The sequence below is a fragment of the Oryzias melastigma genome, linkage group LG18 (genome assembly GCF_002922805.2).
Source record: "Oryzias melastigma strain HK-1 linkage group LG18, ASM292280v2, whole genome shotgun sequence".
NCBI lineage: Eukaryota > Metazoa > Chordata > Actinopteri > Beloniformes > Adrianichthyidae > Oryzias > Oryzias melastigma.
The window spans coordinates 395,292-416,902 of NC_050529.1; the positions used below are offsets into that span (position 1 = coordinate 395,292).

The 21,611-nt window shown below is 51.4% G+C and overlaps 1 protein-coding gene across 3 annotated transcripts; it reads right to left on the reverse strand.

Moving 5' to 3' along the window:
* Window positions 1–785: 785 nt before the first annotated feature.
* On the reverse strand, window positions 786–19,863 carry LOC112141481 (kinesin-like protein KIF1C). 3 transcript variants are annotated; one of them, XM_024264624.2, is made up of 28 exons: window positions 19,756–19,863; window positions 15,205–15,334; window positions 14,684–14,760; window positions 14,527–14,605; window positions 14,314–14,414; window positions 13,680–13,745; window positions 13,429–13,607; window positions 12,999–13,110; window positions 12,625–12,702; window positions 12,126–12,191; window positions 11,962–12,040; window positions 11,726–11,804; window positions 10,500–10,648; window positions 9,004–9,108; window positions 8,822–8,934; window positions 8,667–8,746; window positions 8,447–8,522; window positions 8,273–8,352; window positions 8,013–8,107; window positions 6,261–6,344; window positions 6,011–6,191; window positions 5,795–5,867; window positions 5,625–5,723; window positions 5,389–5,550; window positions 4,362–4,634; window positions 3,724–3,813; window positions 3,443–3,653; window positions 786–3,370 (listed from the first exon to the last, which is right to left on the reverse strand). In XM_024264624.2, the coding sequence occupies exons 2-28, from the start codon at window positions 15,308–15,310 to the stop codon at window positions 2,565–2,567; spliced, it is 3,699 nt and encodes a 1,232-aa protein (XP_024120392.1). In that variant the 5' UTR covers window positions 15,311–15,334; window positions 19,756–19,863; the 3' UTR covers window positions 786–2,564. The 3 variants fall into 3 exon arrangements, with proteins under 3 accessions (XP_024120392.1, XP_024120391.1, XP_024120390.1); XM_024264623.2 differs by lacking the exon at window positions 19,756–19,863 and adding an exon at window positions 18,468–18,964 and having other exon boundaries at window positions 15,205–15,331; XM_024264622.2 differs by lacking the exon at window positions 19,756–19,863 and adding an exon at window positions 18,468–18,964.
* Window positions 19,864–21,611: the final 1,748 nt, after the last annotated feature.

Here is a 21,611-nt window from a genome sequence, read left to right on the forward strand (position 1 = left end):
GACCAATCAGATGCCTCAATAAAAGTAGGTGGGGCCTGATGGAACAATCAAAAGTGGTTGCCATAGAAACGGTGACTCAGACAGACTCGGATAATCCTAGTTTACAGTCGTCGTTCAGGCTCCAACATGGCGACATCTTTAGTGGAAAAGATGGCGACTGAATTGACATCATGTGGTTGGAGCCAGAAGAAAACAATGCACTATGGGGGGGGGGGAATTACTCAGTCCAGTTCTCACATTCAGTCAGTGGTTCAAACCTGAATCCTCTGACTGAAGAACTGGAGCTCCAGCGTCTGACCGTCTTATTTAAGGCCAACCGTCCAACACCAGCACCACCCTCGACCATCAGAAGGTCAAGGGGCGGGGCTACAAGGACGACCGCTCTACAGAACCTGAAGTGAACAGTTAAATTCAGTCCTCAGAGCAGACGTCTCTGAGGTCAAATGTAACCAGAGGAGAAAAGACTTTGGAGAGAGCGGTCCCCCTGGTGGTCACTTCTGTAACTGACCCGGCTCCACAGGATTCAGTCCAGTTTATTCATGTAGATTAATATGACAGCACAGCGTTCTTAATGAGCTTCACACCAGTAATTGTCCAAAAACATGAAATCAGTCTTAAATATAGCTGATTACTAAAATAAACACAAGTATTCCTTTTCAACCTGACCCGCCAAATTAAAACAAATATAATTTCTAATAATCGTTTAGTGTTCCTGTATTTCTGGTCTCTCCCCAGAGATGGAGCTCTACCCAAACACTGATCAGAGACAAGAAGAAGAGTCGCTGTGTTTTTCAGACAGTTTATTGCCGTCATGCCGTCTGCAGGTCGAGTTTGGTTCTTCATACAAACAAGCCAACACAAACACTGAGGAGGGGCGGGGCTGTCGCCTGTGAGGTCACAGGATCTGAGGTCATGATTGGAGCAGAGGTAAAGGGCAGCGGGGGTCAGTCCAGGATCATCAGGGGTTGCTATGGTAACACTTCAGGCTCCTCCTTCTCTTCAAAGCTCCACAGAATCCACTTGATGAAGTAAACCACAGTAACACACTCGCACATCCACACAAACACACACACGATGAAGCTCCCTTTAGCAGCAGCAGGAGAACCAAACAAAAACTCACAAAAATCGGGTTAATAACAAAAGAGGAGGAGCTACACTAAAGGAAAACGGCCAATCAGAGGCCGAGCTGCAGGAAGACAGATAAAAATAAAATGAATAAAAGACAGGAAACTTCATTTCCCATCAGCCCCGGGTGACAGCAGATTTCCAGATTGTCCTGTGATTGGTCAATTCAGAAACAGAACTGAACAAAGCTTCGACCAAAAACAGTCTCTTCATTTAGTCGTCGGGTCGCTCCGATAGAAGCGGCGTTCGCTTCAGCTAACGGACACGCCCACCACGTCCGTAAAAACAGAAGCTTTTATCACTGAGGCTTAATAACTGAACGAAGCCACATTTCCCAGCTTCCTGTGGAGCCGTGAAGGCAGCGGGTGGGATCCTTACAGCAGGTCTTTGAATCACACACGATGTGTTGTAGTGTCGTCAGAAACATTTCTCTTCTCCTTCAGCATCTCCATCCTTCATCCTTCAAACGTCCCGTCAAATCTCCCACGATTCCCAGAGGCAGTGAACTCACCGTCTTCAAAACCATTCATCTTCATTTACAATCCAACATACGCGTCAAATATACAGAAACAGCAACACGCCGAGTTAAAGCATCTCTGAGCCTGCAGGGGGCGCCGCAGGGCGCCTCTTTGGTTTGTAGCAGTAAGTGCTCAAGTTACACGAAACACGAATTCAGGCCACCGGAGACGGTGGCGCCAAGGAAAACAAACCACCCATACGTATCCAGAACGCTGCTGATGAAGACGAGCCGTCGAGTTTATGATTAAGAATAAAATAAATGACATTTATGAAGTTCTAGGATCCACGCGACAGTTTTAGAGCTCAACTACCGTCAGTTCATTTGTCGTCAATCCGCTAACACCGGAGATGTCGCCGGCGACACCGAAATAACGAACGCTCCTCGAACTATCGCAACATTTACGCACTTAATGTAAATCTGAATTTCAGATTCTGAAGGCGTAATGTAACGTGTCCGGAGGAAAGAAGCTTTTCAACGCTAACGTAACGCGTCACATTCCACGGAGGAAAGCGTCTTTTCCATGACAGAATCTGATTATTGCGTAAACGAAGAGTCAAAAGAACGCCAACGCTGTAGCTGAAGCTCCGATGTTAACGAGTTCAGACCTTTCTGATTTTCTGAGGATGTGTAATCAATTGAATTATCCTAACTCGACGGACGGTTGGATCCTTCCACGAGGATCAACGATTGTCTGAAAGTTTCCATCGCAGCATTCCGATTGTGTCACATGTATGAAAACATTCAAATGACACAAACTTTATCAATAATTACCGACGGGACCCCACCGAGGACACGCCCACAAACAGAAGGAAAGAAAACCATGTGTGTAACTGTAAAAAGTGCTCAAACTCACACACATGCTTTTCTACAGCATAAGCTCCGCCCATTGTCCCACAGCCAATCAACGGCCTCCGTGCGGTCACATGGAGTTCTCCTTTTTGAGGTCCGGCGCGCTGAACTGCCGCCTCATCCTGGGCGGCGTGTTGAAGCTCCACACGCCGGGCGGAGGACCCACCCCCATGAGGATTTCCGGCGGGAAGGGCGGGGCTCCAGTGCGAGGCAGACTGTGGAAGTGGGGGTGGGGCCCCGGCTGGAATGGTGGGTTCTGGAGGTTGTAGTAGGGGTGGTGCTGGAACTGATGGTGCTGGCGCTGATTATTGAACGGTGGAAAGCCCCCGTCTCTGTCCCTGTTTACTGCCCCCCCTCTGCCAGGAACGGGCGACGCCCCCCTCCTCTGTCTGGGTCTTCCCTGGTGGCTGCCGTTGGCCCCGCCCCCACGCTGCTGGTCGTCGTCGTAGCTGCCCTGAGGGGGACTGTCCAGGGAGTTTCGGCGGTAACGCCGCTGGTAGTTTTGGTTGTTGCCTTGTTGGTAGTTGAAGTTCCCCTGGTTGCCATGGTTACGCTGTTGCCAGGCACGTTGAGGGCTGGGCGTGCGCATGCGAGGGGGCGGCACTGGGAAGGGGAGGGGCAACACAACAGGTTGACTCTGGGGGGCTGAGGGAGGTGGGGGGGAGCCTTTGATCTCTGCTCCTTCATCTTCTTTCTGATTCGCCCCCTCCCCCGCTCCCTCCCCCAGCCCCAGGGCCTGCAGGGCGGCGCTGGCTGGTCCCCATGACAACCGATGGGCGGGGTTGCTCTTGAAGGGGAACTTCAGCTTGCACTCCTGGGGGGGGATGAAGCGCCCCGTCCCTGGTAGATGGACCGGCACCGTGGGGGTGATGGGACCTGCAGGGGAAGACACGCAGCATGAACCTCGTCTCTGTGGTGTGGGCGGGGTTTAGAGTGGGCGGAGCTGACCTGGGTTCTGCCCGCGCAGCTTCTTGGTGACGTTCTGCTGCTGCAGGTTCAGGATCCGCTGCTGTTCCTGCTTCAGCCAGCGAAGGCGCCCCCTCCGGAACGCCGGGTCCTCCTCCATCAGCCGCTGCACTCGCACCTCGGGGGGGTCGGAGCAGTCATCAGCCCCGCCCCTCTGCTCGGACTCATCCACCTCTCCATTTACATCCTCATCCTGGTAACCAGAACGGGGGGGTTGTTACAGGCTGACGGGTCCAGAAGTGGCACCGGAGGCGGGAACGTACCTGGACAGGTATGACGCTCTCCATCTTTATCATTCTGTCTCTCAGAGCTTTGATCTCCTCGTCCTTCATGTTGTTCTGCAACTTCACCTCCTGCAGGAGAAGACAGTTCGGACCGTTCATTCACAGACGGAACCCTGCCAACCCAACGCCGGAACTTTGGGGACCTACAACCGGAAAACTGGCAAACTAAGACCGGAACGCTGGGTACCTATAATCGGAATCCTGGCAACCTACAACCGGACCCTTTGGGGACCTTAAACTGGAAATCTGGCGACCTATAACAAGAACTCTGGCGACCAACTACAGGAAATCTGGGGACCTTCAACCGGAATGTGGGCGACCTACAACTGGAACCTTGGAGACCTACAACCGGAACTCTGGGGAACGACAACCGGAATGTGGGCGACCTACAACCGGAACTTTGGGGACCTATAACCGGAATGTGGGCGATCTACAACCGGAACCCTAGAGACCTACAACCGGAACTCTGGGGACCTACAACCGGAATGCTGGCGACATACAACTACAGCCCTGGCGGCCTACAACCAGAATCCTGACGACTCACAACCGGAACTCTGGCAACCCACATCTGAAACGCTAGAAGCCCAGTACCGGAACCCTGCTGACCCCTCACTCACCTCCAGGATGTCCGTCAGCTTATCGATGTGAGCCTTCAGGTCGTACACTTTGCCCTTTTCTCCGCCCTCGCCCGTCTCTGCTCCTCCCTCCTCAGCAGGGGGGCTCCGCTCCTCCCCGATGCCCACGGTGTCGCAGACATCCTGGGCCACAGCCTTCCAGCTGTCCCGCTCGTTGGAGTCCTTCTTGGCGTACATGCGGCACAGCTCCTTCATCTTGACGATGGACAGCGCCTCGATCTCCTGACGGGAGTGACGGAAGTCTCCCAGAGCCACCTGAGGGCGGGGCAGAGAGAGGATTCTTCAGAAACCTTTAAAGATGTTCATGAAGCAGAAAAATAAACTGCTGTATATATTTGTCTAACTTGTTGTACCTGAACCAGCAGGAACTACAATAAATGATTAAAGCAGCTTAAAACTGAGGTAGCACTACAGTTGGAATCCACACTTTATCCTAAGTTCCACTCTTCTGGAGGATTAGCGAGTTAGCGCTTCAGCCTCTTTTAGGGTATTAGCTTAAGTTAGATGCATAGTTAGAGATAGACCATTAGCCTGTATAAGCCTATAAGGATGAGTTCACACCACAGCCTGTGTTAGCACTTTGGCCTATTTCAGCATAGTAGCTCATTTCATTCTATTAGCCTGAGTTAGCGCTAAAGCCTGTGTTAGCACATCAGCCTAAGTTAGAGCATTATCCTAAGTTGGTGCCATAGTCTATGTTAGCGCATTAGCCTGAGTTAGCACATTAGCCTGAGCTAGCACATTAGCCAGAGTTAGCGCATTAGCCTGAGTTAGCACATTAGGCTGAGTTAGCGCATTAGGCTGTTTTAGCGCATTAGCCAGAGTTAGCGCATTAGCCTGAGTTAGCACATTAGGCTGAGTTAGCGCATTAGGCTGAGTTAGCGCATTAGCCTGAGTTAGTACATTAGCCAGAGTTAGCGCATTAGCCAGAGTTAGCGCATTAGCCTGAGTTAGCACATTAGGCTGAGTTAGCGCATTAGCCGGCTTTAGCGTATTTGGGGGGTCAGACCTCGTAGCAGATCTCCTTGACGGCCTGCATTCGCAGGTCCTCCATGGTGACCCGTTTGGGGTCTTTGCTGATCCTCCTCCTCTGAGGGATCTGGTAGACCCGGAGGGGCTCCCTCCTCTTGCCACTGCTGGGGAGGCCGCAGCGCTTCACGATGGTCTGGACCTGCAGACAGACAGACATGGCTGCGTCCTCCTCTGCAGGAATGTGCGGTTTCTCGGTGGAGCCGAGGTCCTCACCTTGTTGGCCGGCAGCTTCTCCCTGAGGGAGGAGATCAGCCTCCAGCTCTCCTCGCAGGAGCGTTTGTCAGAGTCGTCTCCGCTGTCGCTGTCTGCATACTGAACAGAGAGGAGGAGCGCTCAGGAAGGCCTCGGACCACGGCAGGAACCGGTCCACGGCGCATACCCACCAGCCGGTGCTGCTCCAGGAGGAGGTCAGCCTCCTCCTTCTCTCTGCGATACTGAGTCTCCACGTCCTGCAGCCTGGAACACAGCAGGAAATGAAAGACTGTCACGACCACAAAAACACCAGAGAAACTGAGAAGCTAAACCAGGTTTCTGAATCTCCTCAGAAACCTCCACCAAAGCCTCCTCCCAGACGAGGAGGTGCAGTGACGCTCCCGTACCTCTTCTCCATCTCCAGCTTGATGTCGATGCCCTGCTTCTCCAGCAGCTCCCTCTGAGCGTAGTTCCAGTCCTCCGGCTCCCCCTGCTGCTCTGCCGAGGCGCTGCGCTCCCTCTCCAGCCGGGCCTGCTCCGGGTGGTTGAACCTGAAGACGTGGTTCTTCCCCATCACGATGCGGTTCCCTGCCAGAGAGACACGTCTCATCGCTCTGCAGGAGGAAGGAGCTCCGGGAGGAGGAGGAGACGGCTCACCTTGTTTCAGAACCACGGCCTCCGTGATCTGCTTCCCGTTCACGTAGGTCTCTGCTCCGATCAGCGGCTCCAGCGTCACGATGGCTGCAGGAGGAGAAGCTCCGTCAGAGTCTGAGGAGGATCTGAGCCTCAGCAGCAACAGAGGAGGAGCTCCAGTAGGGATGCTATCATGATCTGAGGATATCCTGATCTGAGGATATCCTGATCAGATGTTATTCTGATCTGATGCTATCCTGATCTGAGAATATCCTGATCAGATGTTATTCTGATCTGATGCTATCCTGATCTGAGGTTATCCTGATCAGATGGTATCCTGATCCGATGCTATCCTAATCTGAGGTTATCCTGATCTGATGTTATCCTGATGTGATCCTATCCTGATATGAAGTTATCTTGATCTGATGCTATCCTGATTTGATCTTATCCTGATGTGATCCTATCCTGATTTGAAGTTATCCTGATCTGATCCTATCCTAAACTGAGGTTATCCTGATCTGATGCTATCCTGATCTGAGGATATCATGATCTGAAGTTATCTTGATCTGATGCAATCCTGATTTGATCTTATCCTGATCTGAGGTTATTTTGATCTGATCTTATCCTGATCTGAGGTTATCCTGATCTAATGCTATGCTAATCTGAGGTTATCCTGATCTGAAGTTATCCTGATCAGATGCTATCCTGATTTGATCTTATCCTGATCTGAGGTTATCTTGATCTGATCTTATCCTGATCTGACGTTATCCTGAACATCATTTTTAAAGGAAAAGGCGTTTCCGTGGTAACCTGCCTCCATAAAACAGGAAGTTCATTCTAACGGTTTTTAACGACCAGCTCAGATCCTCTACAGGTGCTGACACTGAACCAGGAGACCCGTCTGCCTCCAGGTGAAACCCGGTACAGGTGTGTTACAGCACACAGAACCTGAACAGAACCCGGAGCTTCATCAATTTGGTCAAAAACGTAGCAGACGAGGAAACGGGCGTCAAGGAGAGAGGAAGCCTCCAGAATGTTAAGACATGACGTAACCATGGAAACCAGATTCCAAACTGTACCTTAGAGTTTTCCAGGCAGCTTGGACAGGAAGAGAAGAAGAGAAGGTCACCGTTTGAACACACAAACACACACCTGTGCAGGTGCAGGTGTGGACACAGATCGCTACAACAGAAATGTGTTTTTGTAGTCGACTCTGCAGTTCTGACGATCAGCTGATTGATCAGCTGCAGATTTACACCTGCAGGGTCAGACACCAGCAGAGGGCGCTCTGAGCACACAGCTGCAGCTGAGCCAATCAGAACAGAGGACACCATGACACCTGACTCCAGGTGGCCAATCGGAGAGCAGCACAGTCTGAGGACCTGACCGCAGACACTCAAGCAGGACATGAGGGAGTCTGCGCAGACAGACGCGCAGACAGGAATGCAGGCAGGTCGACAAACGGGGAGACAGTCAGACACACATGCAGGAAGGCAAGCAGATAGACTGAAGCAGGATGTGAGGGAGTCTGCGCAGACAGACACGCAGACAGATGGACAGACAGGTCAACAAACGGGAAGGCAGACAGACAGACAGTAAGACAGATAGACTGAAGCAGGATGTGAGGGAGTCTGCGCAGACAGACACGCAGACACGCAGACAGATGGACAGACAGACAGGTCAACAAACGGGAAGGCAGACAGACAGGAAGACAGATAGACTGAAGCAGGAAATGAGGGTGGTCTGCGCAGACAGACAGGCAGGCGTGTGTCTTACCCTCTCCCTGCTCGTTGGTCTCGTTGATGAAGACACAGTGGATCTCTTTAATGAACTGACCGGACAGTTTGATGTCCACGTCCTGCTGTCCGACCCTGAAGGAAACAAACACACAAACAAACAAACAAACAAACAAACACACACACAAACAAACAAACAAACAAACACACACACACACACAAACACAAACATCAGCAGTCATCTGAGTGTTCCCTCTCTGTCAAACGGGACACCGTCCTGGAGCAGGTGAATCTGCTCACCTGGTGACCCCCTCCTTGATGTAGTACAGCAGACACTCGGACATCAGCGGGTCTTCGTTCAGGTTGACCAGGTGAGGCGTCTGCAGCATAAACACAGGATCAGAGACCGCCTCCTCTATGGACTCTGGGTTCAGGAGAACGCCGTCTCCTACGAGCTGATTGGTGGAGACTCACTCCTTTAGGGGAGAAGACGCCCAGCGTTCCTCCGTCCTCCTTGATGGACACGCCCATCTCAGCCAGCAGCGCCTCCCTGAGGAGAGACCACAGTTTTCAGCTTTTCATCCTGGAGGAGCGTGAAGGTCAGATGAACCAGACAGAAAGCTCCGCCTCCTTCCATCGGCTGCATCTGCTGCTGTTGCCGTGGTTACCAGCAGGCAGGCTCCGGTTTTCGTACCTCTCCAGGCGGATGGACTCGGTCTTCCTCAGCTTGTCCTCCCATGTCTCGTTCAGCTCCGCGATGATCTTCTCCGTTTCCTGTCACACACGTGCACGTGTTAGCGCACGTTCAGATCAGCTGACGATGACTTCAGGCGCAGAACTCCATCCTACCATCAGCCTCTCTGCTGCCTCCTCTTTGCTGATGGTCTCCGTGGAAACCGCCTCCTCCCCATCCCCCATCAGCTGGTCGGGGGGCGGGGCTTCAGCAGACACCTGGTTATCATCTGCAAAGAAACACATTCAAGTTGACTCAAAATACTGAGATTTTACTGGACAGTACATCTGTTACCAACCTGTGGGGGCGGAGCTATCCTCCAGGGCAATCCCATTGGTTGTGTGTGTCAGCTGCAGGGTGGAGGGGGGGGCTCCAGTCACGGCCTGCAGGAGGCTGTTGTTGACTGTAATAGACGGGGGGGGGTCAGGTTTCAGCTGGAATCTCTGCGATCCTGTTTATGTAAAGGACAGCATGTAACCGTGCACACGCACGTGCACGTCCACATACCACATTTCAGACAAACAGCTGAGAACGCCACAACAAACGGCTCTGAGCTCGGCCAGGAACCAGGTCTTCAGCATGGTGGACTGTGGAGACCTGAACCACATAGAGGTCTGTGGAGACCTGAACCACATACTGGTCTATGGAGACCTGAACCACATACAGGTCTGTGGAGACCTGAACCACATACAGGTCTATGGAGACCTGAACCACATACAGGTCTGTGGAGACCTGAACCACATACAGGTCTATGGAGACCTGAACCACATACAGGTCTGTGGAGACCTGAACCCAAACAGGTCTGTGGAGACCTGAACCCAAACAGGTCCGTGGAGACCTGAACCACATACAGGTCTGTGGAGACCTGAACTACATACAGGTCCGTGGAGACCTGAACAACATACAGGTCTGTGGAGACCTGAACCCCATACAGGTCCGTGGAGACCTGAACCCCATATGGGTCTGTGGAGACCTGAACCCCATACGGGTCTGTGGAGACCTGAACCCCATACAGGTCCGTGGAGACCTGAACCCCATATGGGTCTGTGGAGACCTGAACCCCATACGGGTCTGTGGAGACCTGAACCCCATACAGGTCCGTGGAGACCTGAACCCCATATGGGTCTGTGGAGACCTGAACCCCATACGGGTCTGTGGAGACCTGAACCCCATACAGGTCCGTGGAGACCTGAACCCCATATGGGTCTGTGGAGACCTGAACCCCATACGGGTCTGTGGAGACCTGAACCCCATACAGGTCCGTGGAGACCTGAACCCCATATGGGTCTGTGGAGACCTGAACCCCATACGGGTCTGTGGAGACCTGAACCCCATACAGGTCCGTGGAGACCTGAACCCCATATGGGTCTGTGGAGACCTGAACCCCATACGGGTCTGTGGAGACCTGAACCCCATACAGGTCCGTGGAGACCTGAACCCCATATGGGTCTGTGGAGACCTGAACCCCATACGGGTCTGTGGAGACCTGAACCCCATACAGGTCCGTGGAGACCTGAACCCCATATGGGTCTGTGGAGACCTGAACCCCATACGGGTCTGTGGAGACCTGAACCCCATACAGGTCTGTGGAGACCTGAACCCCATATGGGTCTGTGGAGACCTGAACCCCATATGGGTCCGTGGAGACCTGAACCCCATACGGGTCCGTGGAGACCAGAACCCCATACTGGTCCGTGGAGACCTGAACCACATTGTCAGACGTATGACCACAACAGTCACCCAGTCCAATAAACTGCATCCACTGCAGCGGTGGGTCTCCTCAGCACGACCTACCAGCGTCGTCCAGCAGCTCGTGGAGGCCCTGAGAGAACAGCAGGTTCCTCAGCCGGTCCACCTCCGACTTCAGCTCCCGGATCAGTTTGGCGTTGGGATCTTCGTTGATGATGGCGTTGCAGCGGATCTGTTTGGCCCGGTCAGCGTACCTGCATCCAGCCGCACAGGTGAGTCACATGACAGGTGGGTTACACGCTTCACCTCAACCACAGAGTGAAAATCAACTTCCTGTAGAATCTGATTCCCTCTGATGACCATCTGCTCCACATGTGTCAAAGTCGGCCCGGGGGCCGGATCCGGCCCTCAAGGTGATTCTATTTTATTGTTATTAATGACCCGATGTTATCTTGTTCTCATTTCTAACTTGTATAATTTTGACAAAATATATTTTTATGGAGAGTAAAATATTGAAAGTTATTTAAGGTTTAAGTTGATTTATTCTGGAATAATATTCCTGCATTTTTATTATTCATAATTATGTTAAAAACTTTTAAAAGTCGCATTCCGCAGCTTTTTGGACTATTTTGGCATTTAGTAGAATTTTTTAGGCTATTTTGGAGTTTAGCTAACATGCTAACTACATGTTAGCTGTTTGGGCTAATATAGGCTCTTCTCAGTTTTTAGTCCATTTTGGAGTTTAACATTTCTGACTACACGTTAGAACGTTTCAGCTAACGTTTCAGCTACACGCTAGCTGTTTTGGTTCATTTAGGTGTTTTTCAGTTTTTTTAGGCTATTTTGAAGCTGATATAATTTTTCCAGCTGCATGCTAGTTGTTTTGGCTAACCTAAGTTTTTTGTTTTTTTTTTAGGCTAATTTGGCATTTAGATAATATTTTAGCTGGCTATTAGCATTAGCATTTTCAGCTTCAGCATTTTCTGCAGTCAAATTCAGCTTCCAGCATCCACACTAGCATCATCACAGGTAATGCTATATATCTAGCTCATAATTATGTTAAAAAGTTACAGTTCTAAAGTTTTATGAATGTAGTTTCAGAGTGTTCAGTAAATGTTTATCCAGTTTGACCTCAGGTGTGTTCTGGATTCTGGCCCCTGTGATCGAGTCTGACCCTCTGGTCTAAGGTGAACTGTCACTGCTACATAATGCTGACTACAGTTTGTCAGTTATCAGAATCAGAGTCACAGGCTGAGCTGAAGGCCTCAGGAGATGCTGTGCTTCATCTGTCTTTAGGTTCAGTTCTCATGAAGAAGGTGAAGCTGCTGGACCTTAGAGTGCTGAGAGTTTCTTCATAGTTGATGTCAGCTGGACTCAGAGCGGCGATCATGGCCGTCCGAGAGTTTCCTCCTGAAACACAGAACAACATCAACGTTCTCCTCTCTGAAGAACCAGAACAATGTCAGAACATCAGACTCTGTTTCTGTCGGCCTTCACAATAAAACCAAACACCCAGACGAGCTCCACTGTTCTGTCCAGAAGTCATCCCACTGGAAGTTCTCCTCACCCAGGTTCTCCTTCAGCAGCCAGGTCAGCACCGAGTCTCTGTAGGGGATGAAGTCGCTCTTCCTCTTCTTGCTGCTCTGCTGCAGGTCACAAACAGGAAACAGTCATCTCCAGAGTCTGGGAGGTTCTCTGAGGGTCTATGAGGTCACATGGGTGCCAACCAACCATTTCAGCCAAAGCAGAGATGACCTTTCCTAACGTGGTCAGAGACTTGTTGATGTTTGCTCCTTCCTGGAACCAAAGACAAGGAAGGGTCACACAACGCATGGATTCAGTCTGATCTGATGTGACACGTGTAAGACTAGAGCGTGACGTCAGAGTGCTTCAGGTGGGACTTGAAAGCAGTTGGAACTACAGGTGACTGGAGAGACTGATGTGCAAATGGAGCCGAATTATGGTGTGACTGAGGAGTGACTAGAGTGCAACTGGAGTAAGACTACAGTGCAAATAGAGTTCAAGTAGAGTGTGATTGGAGTGCAACAAGAGTGAGACTAGATTACAACTATAGTATAACTCAAGTGCAACTGGGGTGCAACTAGAGACTGACTAGAATGTGACTTTAAATAAATTGGAGTGCAACTAGAACCTGTTTGGAGTTTGACTCTAGTTGCTCTCCAGTATAACTGCAGAGTGACTGTAGTGACTGGAGTTCAAGTTCTCAAACCTTCAGGCGAGTTCCTTTGGCCCCTGAAGAGTCTGCACGCTCACTTCCAGCCAGATCCACCAGACTGATCTTACTGACCTGAAGGGAGAATCAGAGTTTACGTGTCAATCACCGTCTACGCTCACACGTGAACCCGAGAAACGTGCACGTCAGATCATGAGGAGACACCAGAGACACGTCCAGAAAATATGAAACTACTGAGACAGAACAGCTTTGGGTTTGATCCCAACCAGATCCAGTGGATCCATTCACTCAGAATGAGGGAAATCCAAAAGCTCAACAGAAAGTGAAGCAGAAACATTTCTGAAGGAGTTCCTAAAATCAGGTCAATCACAATAGCTCAAATAGGACTGGAGCAGGACGTTACAGCAAACCTTCTCCGTGTCCAGGCTGGTCATCTGGTCCCGCCTCCTCTGGGTGAAGACGATGGTGAAAACGGCGTGCGAACGGGACGACGTCTCGTTCATGTTGGTGGCAGCAACCGTCCTGCAATCAGACACCAGAGGGTCAAACTCAATGTCATGAATCCAAATTCATTATGTCCTGGATGACCGCTTCCATCACATGGGTGATCAGAACATTCCGTTTGATCTGTGGGATCACCAGATCACATCCTGATCTTCCAGAAGATCTCATTCCAGCTGCTGTCAGTAGAAATCCTTCATACATGATCCGCTCATCGATGTTTGTCTGAAGCTGCTTCTCTGGAAACATCTTTAAAGGTCTAAATCTGCAGAGGTTCTCCACAGAGACCAGACTCAGTCCTGTGGAGGCCCGGTCCTGTGGGGCTGCAGAACCACTGACCGGGCCTTGTTGCCGGCGTCCATCAGGTCCTGAATGTCGCTGAAGCCGGTCACCGCCAGCTTGGACAGGTCCTCCACGTACGGGCCCAGGATGGGGTGCTCTCGGACCCTCAGACTCCCCTCTGACTTGGGGCTCAGAAGATCCCGGACCCGCTCGCAGTAGATCTCCATGTAGGACACCTGCAGTAGGAGGAGTCACATTCAGCCACGCCCCCAACCGAAGAGGGGTCAGGGGGTTCTGGGAAGCGTTACCTCCACGGAGTAGGTCAGGTCTGGATCGGAGTTCTCTCCGGTCCTCTGGAACAGATCCTCGCACAGCTGGACACACACAGGTCATCAGGTGAGCTCACCTGCCCACCAACACCTGCACAGGTGAACATACCTGCACAGGTGAACGTTCCTGCACAGGTGAACGTTCCTGCACAGGTGAATGTACCTGCACAGGTGAACGTTCCTGCACAGGTGAACGTTCCTGCACAGGTGAGCATACCTGCACAGGTGAACGTTCCTGCACAGGTAAATGTACCTGCACAGGTGAATGTACCTGCACAGGTGAGCGTAGCTGCACAGGTGAACGTTCCTGCACAGGTGAACGTTCCTGCACAGGTAAATGTACCTGCACAGGTGAACGTTCCTGCACAGGTGAACGTACCTGCACAGGTGAACGTACCTGCACAGGTGAACGTTCCTGCACAGGTGAACGTTCCTACACAGGTGAACGTACCTGCACAGGTGAACGTACCTGCACAGGTGAACGTTCCTGCACAGGTGAGCGTTCCTGCACAGGTGAGCGTACCTGCACAGGTGAACGTTCCTGCACAGGTGAGCGTACCTGCACAGGTAAACGTTCCTGCACAGGTGAACGTACCTGCACAGGTGAACGTACCTGCGGGATGATCCCCTCCTGACCCGGCTCCTGCTTCCCCATCATGGTGTAGCTCTTTCCCGCCCCCGTCTGTCCGTATGCAAAGATGCACACGTTGTAACCTGGAACCCAGCAGAACTGTGTTAACACAACTGGACCATCTCTCCAGAACCCTGACCCGGTTCTGCTGCAGGAGCAGCTGAAGGACGGGTTGATCTTCAGACAGGAAGTCACCTTCAAAGGCGTGCAGCAGCATCTCCTCGCCGATGTCCTTGTAGACCTGATGCTGGGAGGCGAACTGCGGGTCCTCGGGCTGGACGGACAAACGCACAACTTTAACACAAACACACACATGCGGCGGTCAGTGCACGTGTGTGTGAGGAGAACGCACCGATGTGTGCGACCAGTACGAGTGGTCGAAGGTGAAGTTCTTGGCTCCATCTTTGGGCTGTTTGGGGTTGGAGATGCCTGCAGAAGGAGGACGACAGGTGGGTGTGGGGGTGTGCACGGGGGTGTGTGCGTGGGGGTGTGCACGTGTGTGGGTGTGTGTGCAGATCTGTACATGTGCGCGTTTGTGCATGTGTTCGTCTACATGCACGTGTGTGTATAACAGCACGTTTCAGTACATGCACAAGTGTTTACGTGTATGTGTGTGTAAGTGCACGGTTGTATGTGTTTGTGCACGTGTTTATGTACACGCACATGTGTATATGTGCGTACACGTTTTTTGGGTGTGCACGTGTTTGCTTACGTACATCTGCGTGTACGTGCACATGTGTGTGTACACGGACATGCACGTGTACGTGCACATGTGTGTGTACACGGACATGCACGTGTACGTGCACATGTGTGTACGTGAACATGTGCGTACGTGCACATGTGTGCACGTGCCCGTGCGTGCGTGCGACTTACAGGTGGTGTTCCCCTGCATCTGGATCACACACTTGGCGTTGCGGCCCGTCTCCCTGGCGTTGAACGGTCGGACCCGGACAGCCACCTTTACAGAGGCGCTCGCCATGGTCCAGCTCCGCCCACTCCCCTGCTAACAGCCAATCAGAGAGCAGACTCAGACTTCCAGGAAGCAGCCTGTTCTCAGACTTTCCTTCATTCCTGGTTTTCCACCGCGACCACACTCCCTCCTCCTCCTCATTCCTGGGTTTATGAGGCCGGCGTTTCTCCTGCACCTTCATCCTCCTCCTCCTCCTCCTCACATTGCTGCCTCTGTTATGTGTTAGACTGCAGTTGCCATGGAAACCATGCCGGCCTCCGTCCACCTCCATCTGGTGGTGTCTCTCCTCTCGACTCCCGTCTCCTCTTCAGTCGGTCTTCGGGCCTCCTGGGAAAATCCCAGCTGGCTGCGTGCGCTCTCACGTGCACGGAGGCCCGTCAATCACGCGACCTTCATCCTGACTCTGTAATCTGTGTCTCTGCAGCCTGTAATGAGGCCTGGCAGTCCAGCAGACTCCTTCATCCTTCATTCACATCTCTTGGTTTCATCCTATCAGAGTCTGGGGCGGTTTCTGGCCCCGCCTCCTCCACCTGTCAATCATCTGTGTGCAGAGCGGCTCCAAAATAAAAACCCAGAAACCGTCTGATGTTTTAAAGACATTACAGGTGTCCTTCAGCAGCTGAAGGATGAGATCCTCACAGCAGCTGAACGTCTGACCATCTCAGACCTGCAGACCATGAACCTCTTCATGCTGGACCTAAACGCTGCAGATCCTGCAGCTGCTGCAGATCCTGCAGCTGCTGCAGCTGCTGGTCTGGAGCTGAGCAGATCTTCTGACACTAATGTGTCCTTCAGTCCAGGTAGGACAGACGAGCTGCAGACGTTTCTGCTGACGCGGCCCAAATGTTTTCTGTCACCACCGAAGGAGCTCACACGCAGATACACAAACGCACACGTAGCGGCGCTGGTTGTGTTGAGGTGAAGCTGCTCCACGGTCACGCCTGCAGCTCTGACTTCATCCTGCAAACATCCCACCGTGCACACGCACGTGCACCTTTCAGGCAAACACCAAACCAGAAGCTGCTGCTGCAGAAGGACCGCCTTCATGTCTGCCGCTCAGCTTCCAAACAGACGCACAGCAGTGCAGACGGTCCATAAGGTAGACACACAACAACAAAGTTGTACAACAAAAAAACTACACAACCAGCAGACACACAAGAGTGAAGATACCAAACAACCACAATGCAAACACAACACAAAGCAGAAACTCACAATACAGACGCACAACCTGTAGACACTCAAAGCTTCAGTCACAAGACTTTCAGACGCACAACAGAATGTGAAAGCACAACAATGTAGACATACAACGTGCAGACACAGCTAAAGGCAGACGCACAACAAAACACACAAATATACTGCTGACGCACAACAGAGCAGACGTGGATTAATGCAGATGGACCACGATCAAGAACATGTAGACAACAGCGCAGACGAACAACAGAGCAGATGGAGCAGAATGCAGACGCAGACCAATGCAGACGCAGACACAGAACAGTGCAGACAAAGAAGAATGCAGGTGAGGAAGAATGCAGACACAGACCAAAAACAGCGCAGACAAAAAACAGTGCAGATGGAGAACAAAGCAGATAGAGCAGAATGCAGGCGCAGACCAATGCAGACGCAGACCAATGCAGACGCAGACCAGCGCAGACACAGAACAGTGCAGACACAAAACAGCGCAGACAAAAAAAATGCAGACGCAGACCAGCGCAGACACAGAACAGCGCAGACACAGACCGGCGCAGACACAGAACAGTGCAGACAAAAAAAAATGCAGACACAGACCAGCGCAGACGCAGAATGTACGTAGAGAAAGTACGTCCAGAGTGACCCTGAACGCATCACCTGACTGAATCAAGCCGTTTGAAATCTCAGACTAGCACTGGGGGGGGGCTAGGGTAGAAAAACCAGGTTCAAATCCAGAACAAGGATGTGAGTGAAACAGTGAACCGCTGCTGCAGAGAACCCCCCCCTGCAGGAGAGGGTTTGTAGTAAACTGCATCCACTGCAGGACAGCAGCTGGTGTTCATGTTCTCTGAGGTTCTAAACTCAAACTAATCCATGAAGAACAACATGAATGGTTACAGCTGGACTTTCACTACAGATGAAGTTTGTAAACAGGTCCAAGAGATTTTTACCCAGAAGTCTTCAGTCTCAGCTACAAAAACACACAAACATGTTTCATCAGCTTCAGCCGTTGATGTTCTTTCTTCTTCAGTCTGACTCACTCTGTGTGGGCGGGGCTAACCTCACATCCTTCACCTGTGCGGCCGTGAGGCGTTCAGGGACCTCTGCAGCTGAGATGTTCAGGTGCACAGTTCAGTTTAAGACAGCAGCAACACAACAGCCACGAACTGTGATGGTTGTGAGTCCGTACGGTTGTGTTTCTGTAAGGTTGTGTGTCTGTACGTATGTGTTGTGCATTGATTGTGAATTGTGAGTCCGTACGGTTGCGTGTGAGTTGTATGTCGATTGTGTGTCTGTAGTGTTGTGCGTTACTAGAGTGTGTAGTGTGTGTACATTGTGCGTTACTAGTGTGCGTGCGTTGGCTCCATACTCTGAACAGAATCCAAACACGTGTCTATAAATACCGCCACACACTCTCACACCGTCATGGCCGCCGTCAGCGGCTGCAGTCTTCAGGTTCTTCAGGCGCCGACCTTCTCAGGTATGAACACCTGTGCAGCATCCTGACCACAGAAGGGGCGGAGCTAACCCTCAGGTCTGACCGTGGTGCGTTCACGGACCTTCCGGCTGCATTAAACATGTTTACATCTATGCGTGGATCAGAACTCCTGAATGACGTCATCTTATTGATGTTGGTCACGTGGTCTGGAGTGTACACTATCCCTTCAGATCAGTGGATGGATCTGATAATCTGATCAAATCTTCAGCAGGAACCTCGCTCGGTCAGGACGGTTCCTCGGGGATGCGTTGATGGACCGTGGGAAATTGTAACACCGCGGTGGTCATTCCGGTGGTTCGGGTCTCGGTTCGGTTCAGAAACATCCGGACTGACCGGAAGTTTCGACCCTCAAACTTTTCCCAACTTTTTTTAACTTTAAAGAGCGGCTCAGCGGTCAGTGACGTCACGGGTGACAGATCAAAGAATGGCGACAGAGAAAGTTCTGTCCGGGACATCCGGTCCTCGCGGAGCATGACTCACCTTTACGGTACCGCGAGTCTCGTGGAAGCCACGCGCTGCCTTCACGCGCTCCTCATCTCCGCTCGAACAGCTGATAAATAAACAGCCCGGGGGGGTTCGGCCGCAGTTCTGGTCCTGGTGTCGTCGCGGGTCTGGGGGTCCCGGAGCAGAACGAATTTCACCGGCCTGCGCGGATCTTCGGGTTGACGTCACCGGCCGGTACCGGAGTAGGCAGAGGGGGAGGGGGGACAGCTGAGGCCCACCGCCGGTGGGGCGTAAATCACGGCGGGACGCTGGAACTCGGTGATCCGGTGGAGAGTCCGGACGGTCCGTCGGGGGGGAGGGAGGGGGGCCGGTCTGCCGGGACGGGACCGGAGAGAACGGAGAGTTTTACCGGAAAAACGGAGACGGAAGGAGAGAGGGGGGAGCAGAGGCTGGCCGGGGGCCTGGCCGCGCGGCGGGTGTGTGCGTGTGAGTGAGCGCGCGCGCTCCCGTCACAGAAAGGCCGGCGCGCGCCCGCTCTTCCTCCGGATCGTCCGCAGATGGAGCGGCGACACTCAGACAGACGTCTCACTCTGACACGAATTTCTCCGCTGCTGGTGGAAACAGTTTTAACTCTATCTGAACTAACAGTAAATGTCTTCGTGTTAACGTTAAAGTATATTAGAAATACTTGTAGTAAAACGTATCTGTAAACGGAACCAATTGAGACTCTAAAAGAGCACGAGTTAAACAGCGCGACTGACGGAGTGGAGCCACTGCAGAGCATAAACGATCTTTGTTTCCACCGTTCAGCCTGTTTTCCTTCGTTTATCAGCTGTTTGTTGGGTCAAAGGACAGCAGACTAAAAAATGTTTTGTGTATTTCAGTAAATACAAATCATAACTTTGATATATCGGCGTATTTAAATAGAGCGTTGTGTATTTTACATTTATTGCTGGTGTTAATGTGGTTTCTGTGCAGAAAATGTTTAATCCACAGAGTGAAGACAAAAGAAACGTTTGAAATGGGAGGAATTGTCTGTTCTGCCTGTGAGGTTTAAAATGACCCGACACTGATGAAGAGTAGAACACAGTAGAATGATAGTTCATTCTGAGGATTTTATGTTCTACTACAGACGATAATGTTCTTTTTTAAAGTGAAAACAGGAGGAAAAGCCTGAATGTGATTTTTCTTTGACATTCCACAGAATGTTTCAGAAACGTGAACTTTTGTCATCCACTCTGGAAAAGAACGCCTCTATGATGACGGCGGACTCACACAGTTCACACAACAGGACAAACGCACAGACTGACGGATGACTCACTACCTGGTGTATCTGTCGGACTGTTTCGGTTTCAGGTGAAGGATTAAGTTTCAGCAGCTCTCCCGAGAATGAATGAATGTGAACATAACCCAGGTTCTCACAGGAACAGTGAGCGTGTGAGAACAAGTGAGGGTGGGGTCAGGAAACACCTGGAACTCAGGAAGCACCCACCCACACCCGCCATCATGAGGTCACTGCACTCGCCGGCGTTTACGTTCAACTGTCTGGTCTGAACCGAGCCCGGTGTACAGAGAACACGCTCCAAAGGTCAAAGTTCATCACATGTATGACTCTGCCACAGTGGTGACCCGGGCCGGCCACAGGGGGGTGGTCAGCAGGGTTCAGGAGATGACATTCATGAGGGAGTCTGCTGGACTGCATCCAGACTCGGGGGCGGAGATTAGGTCTGCCGTCACTTCCTGTCCGGAGAGGAAGTTTCCTCAGGCAGCAGTGGATGCAGTTGATATTCCCAGCAGCTGAAGTTTAGTTTGTTTTAGTGTGAAAGCAGGTCGGAAACTTCTGCTTCATCAGGAGGTCTGACCGGGCCAGAAGTCTGCTGGAGAAACGGCGGTCTGTCACATGACCTGAAGCTCTGTGGGCCGGTATGCTAGCTAAAAACGGAGGTCTTCAGCCTTGTTCTCTAGAAAAATCCAGTCAATCTTCGTTGTTTCCTGAACCGTTTGTTCTACGATCCTCAACTCAGACCGTCAGTCTACATCGTGAGTTCTCGGGTCTACGAGTTACGAAAGCTTAAAGAAGGTAAACGCCGGAGGTAAACGCCGGAGTCACGGATCCTCAAAGGTTAAACGTTGACCGCTCACCCGTCAGTAGGTGTGTTTGAGATAGGCGGACAAATCACCTGGATTGCAATGCATGTTGGGTAGTTTGGCCTCTCACGTCTCTTGTCAATCATCATGAAAGTATCGCAGGAAAGAGGAAAGAGGCGCCAACTCAGGCAGGTGCAGCTGAAAATCTGGAGCTGCGCTGGCTTCAAGCCATCTAGACTACAAAACAGTGCATTGTGGGAAACAGTGTTCTGGCAGTTCTGGTACTTCGACGTGATTCTGATCAGAAAAAACTGGCGCTAAATGAAAAAAATCCGTACATTTCGTAAATCTTTCTGGACAAAAGTGAATCACTGATGTAAAAATGAGAAACATTTTAATTATTGTTGCCTTTAAAATTTAACTCTAATTTCAATTTCAATCATTTCTCTGGGACAATAAATATTAAATTAACCCAGCAGATATTTTTCATCTGTTGATCACGGACAGATGTTGATAATTATTATTAAAAACATTAAAGTAAAGTCCATACTAAGGCGGAGACATCCCCGACTTCCTGTCCTCCTACAGTCTCTCTCTTGGCCTTCATCTCAGACGCCTTGCCCCGCCCCCGCCTGGTCTCGCCGACGACCCAGGCGAGGGTCATCTCAAACACACCGAGTGTTTCTGTGCGTTTAAATCACTGGGTTCTACCTTCAAACAGTGAGCCAATGAAAGACCAGCCAGTGTTAAGTTGGGTCCAGTAAGCAGACTCAAAGTGGGCGGGGCCTCACCCCGGGTTAGATCAGGTTACAGAAGAAACGGTTGATTAGCATGGTCAGGACCAGGTTTGGGTTCTCCTGTAGATCTGGAGGTTCTGCTGGACTCAGGAATCAGCAGTGTGGTTCTGTAGAACCTGTCCGTGACCTTTCACCTTCTGCAGAGCCACCGCTGAGCTCTGATTGGTCCACATGTCCCCAGATGCTGAGGCAGAAGAAAATACCCACAGTCCTCTGCTGCTGCTGAGCTTATTCACAGAGCGGCAGCACCCCCTGCTGGACACCCCCTCACACTACAGCCGGGGGGGGGGGGGGG

Excerpts from the sequence above, each read along its gene's own strand:
- LOC112141481 (XM_024264624.2), bottom strand. The coding sequence starts at position 15,310 with ATGGCGAGCGCCTCTGTAAAGGTGGCTGTCCGGGTCCGACCGTTCAAC. Across the intron at positions 14,761-15,204 it reads GATGCAGGGGAACACCACCT|GCATCTCCAACCCCAAACAG; the intron begins GTAAGTCGCACG and ends CTCCTTCTGCAG. Across the intron at positions 13,746-14,313 it reads AGGAGGGGATCATCCCGCAG|CTGTGCGAGGATCTGTTCCA; the intron begins GTACGTTCACCT and ends GTGTGTGTCCAG.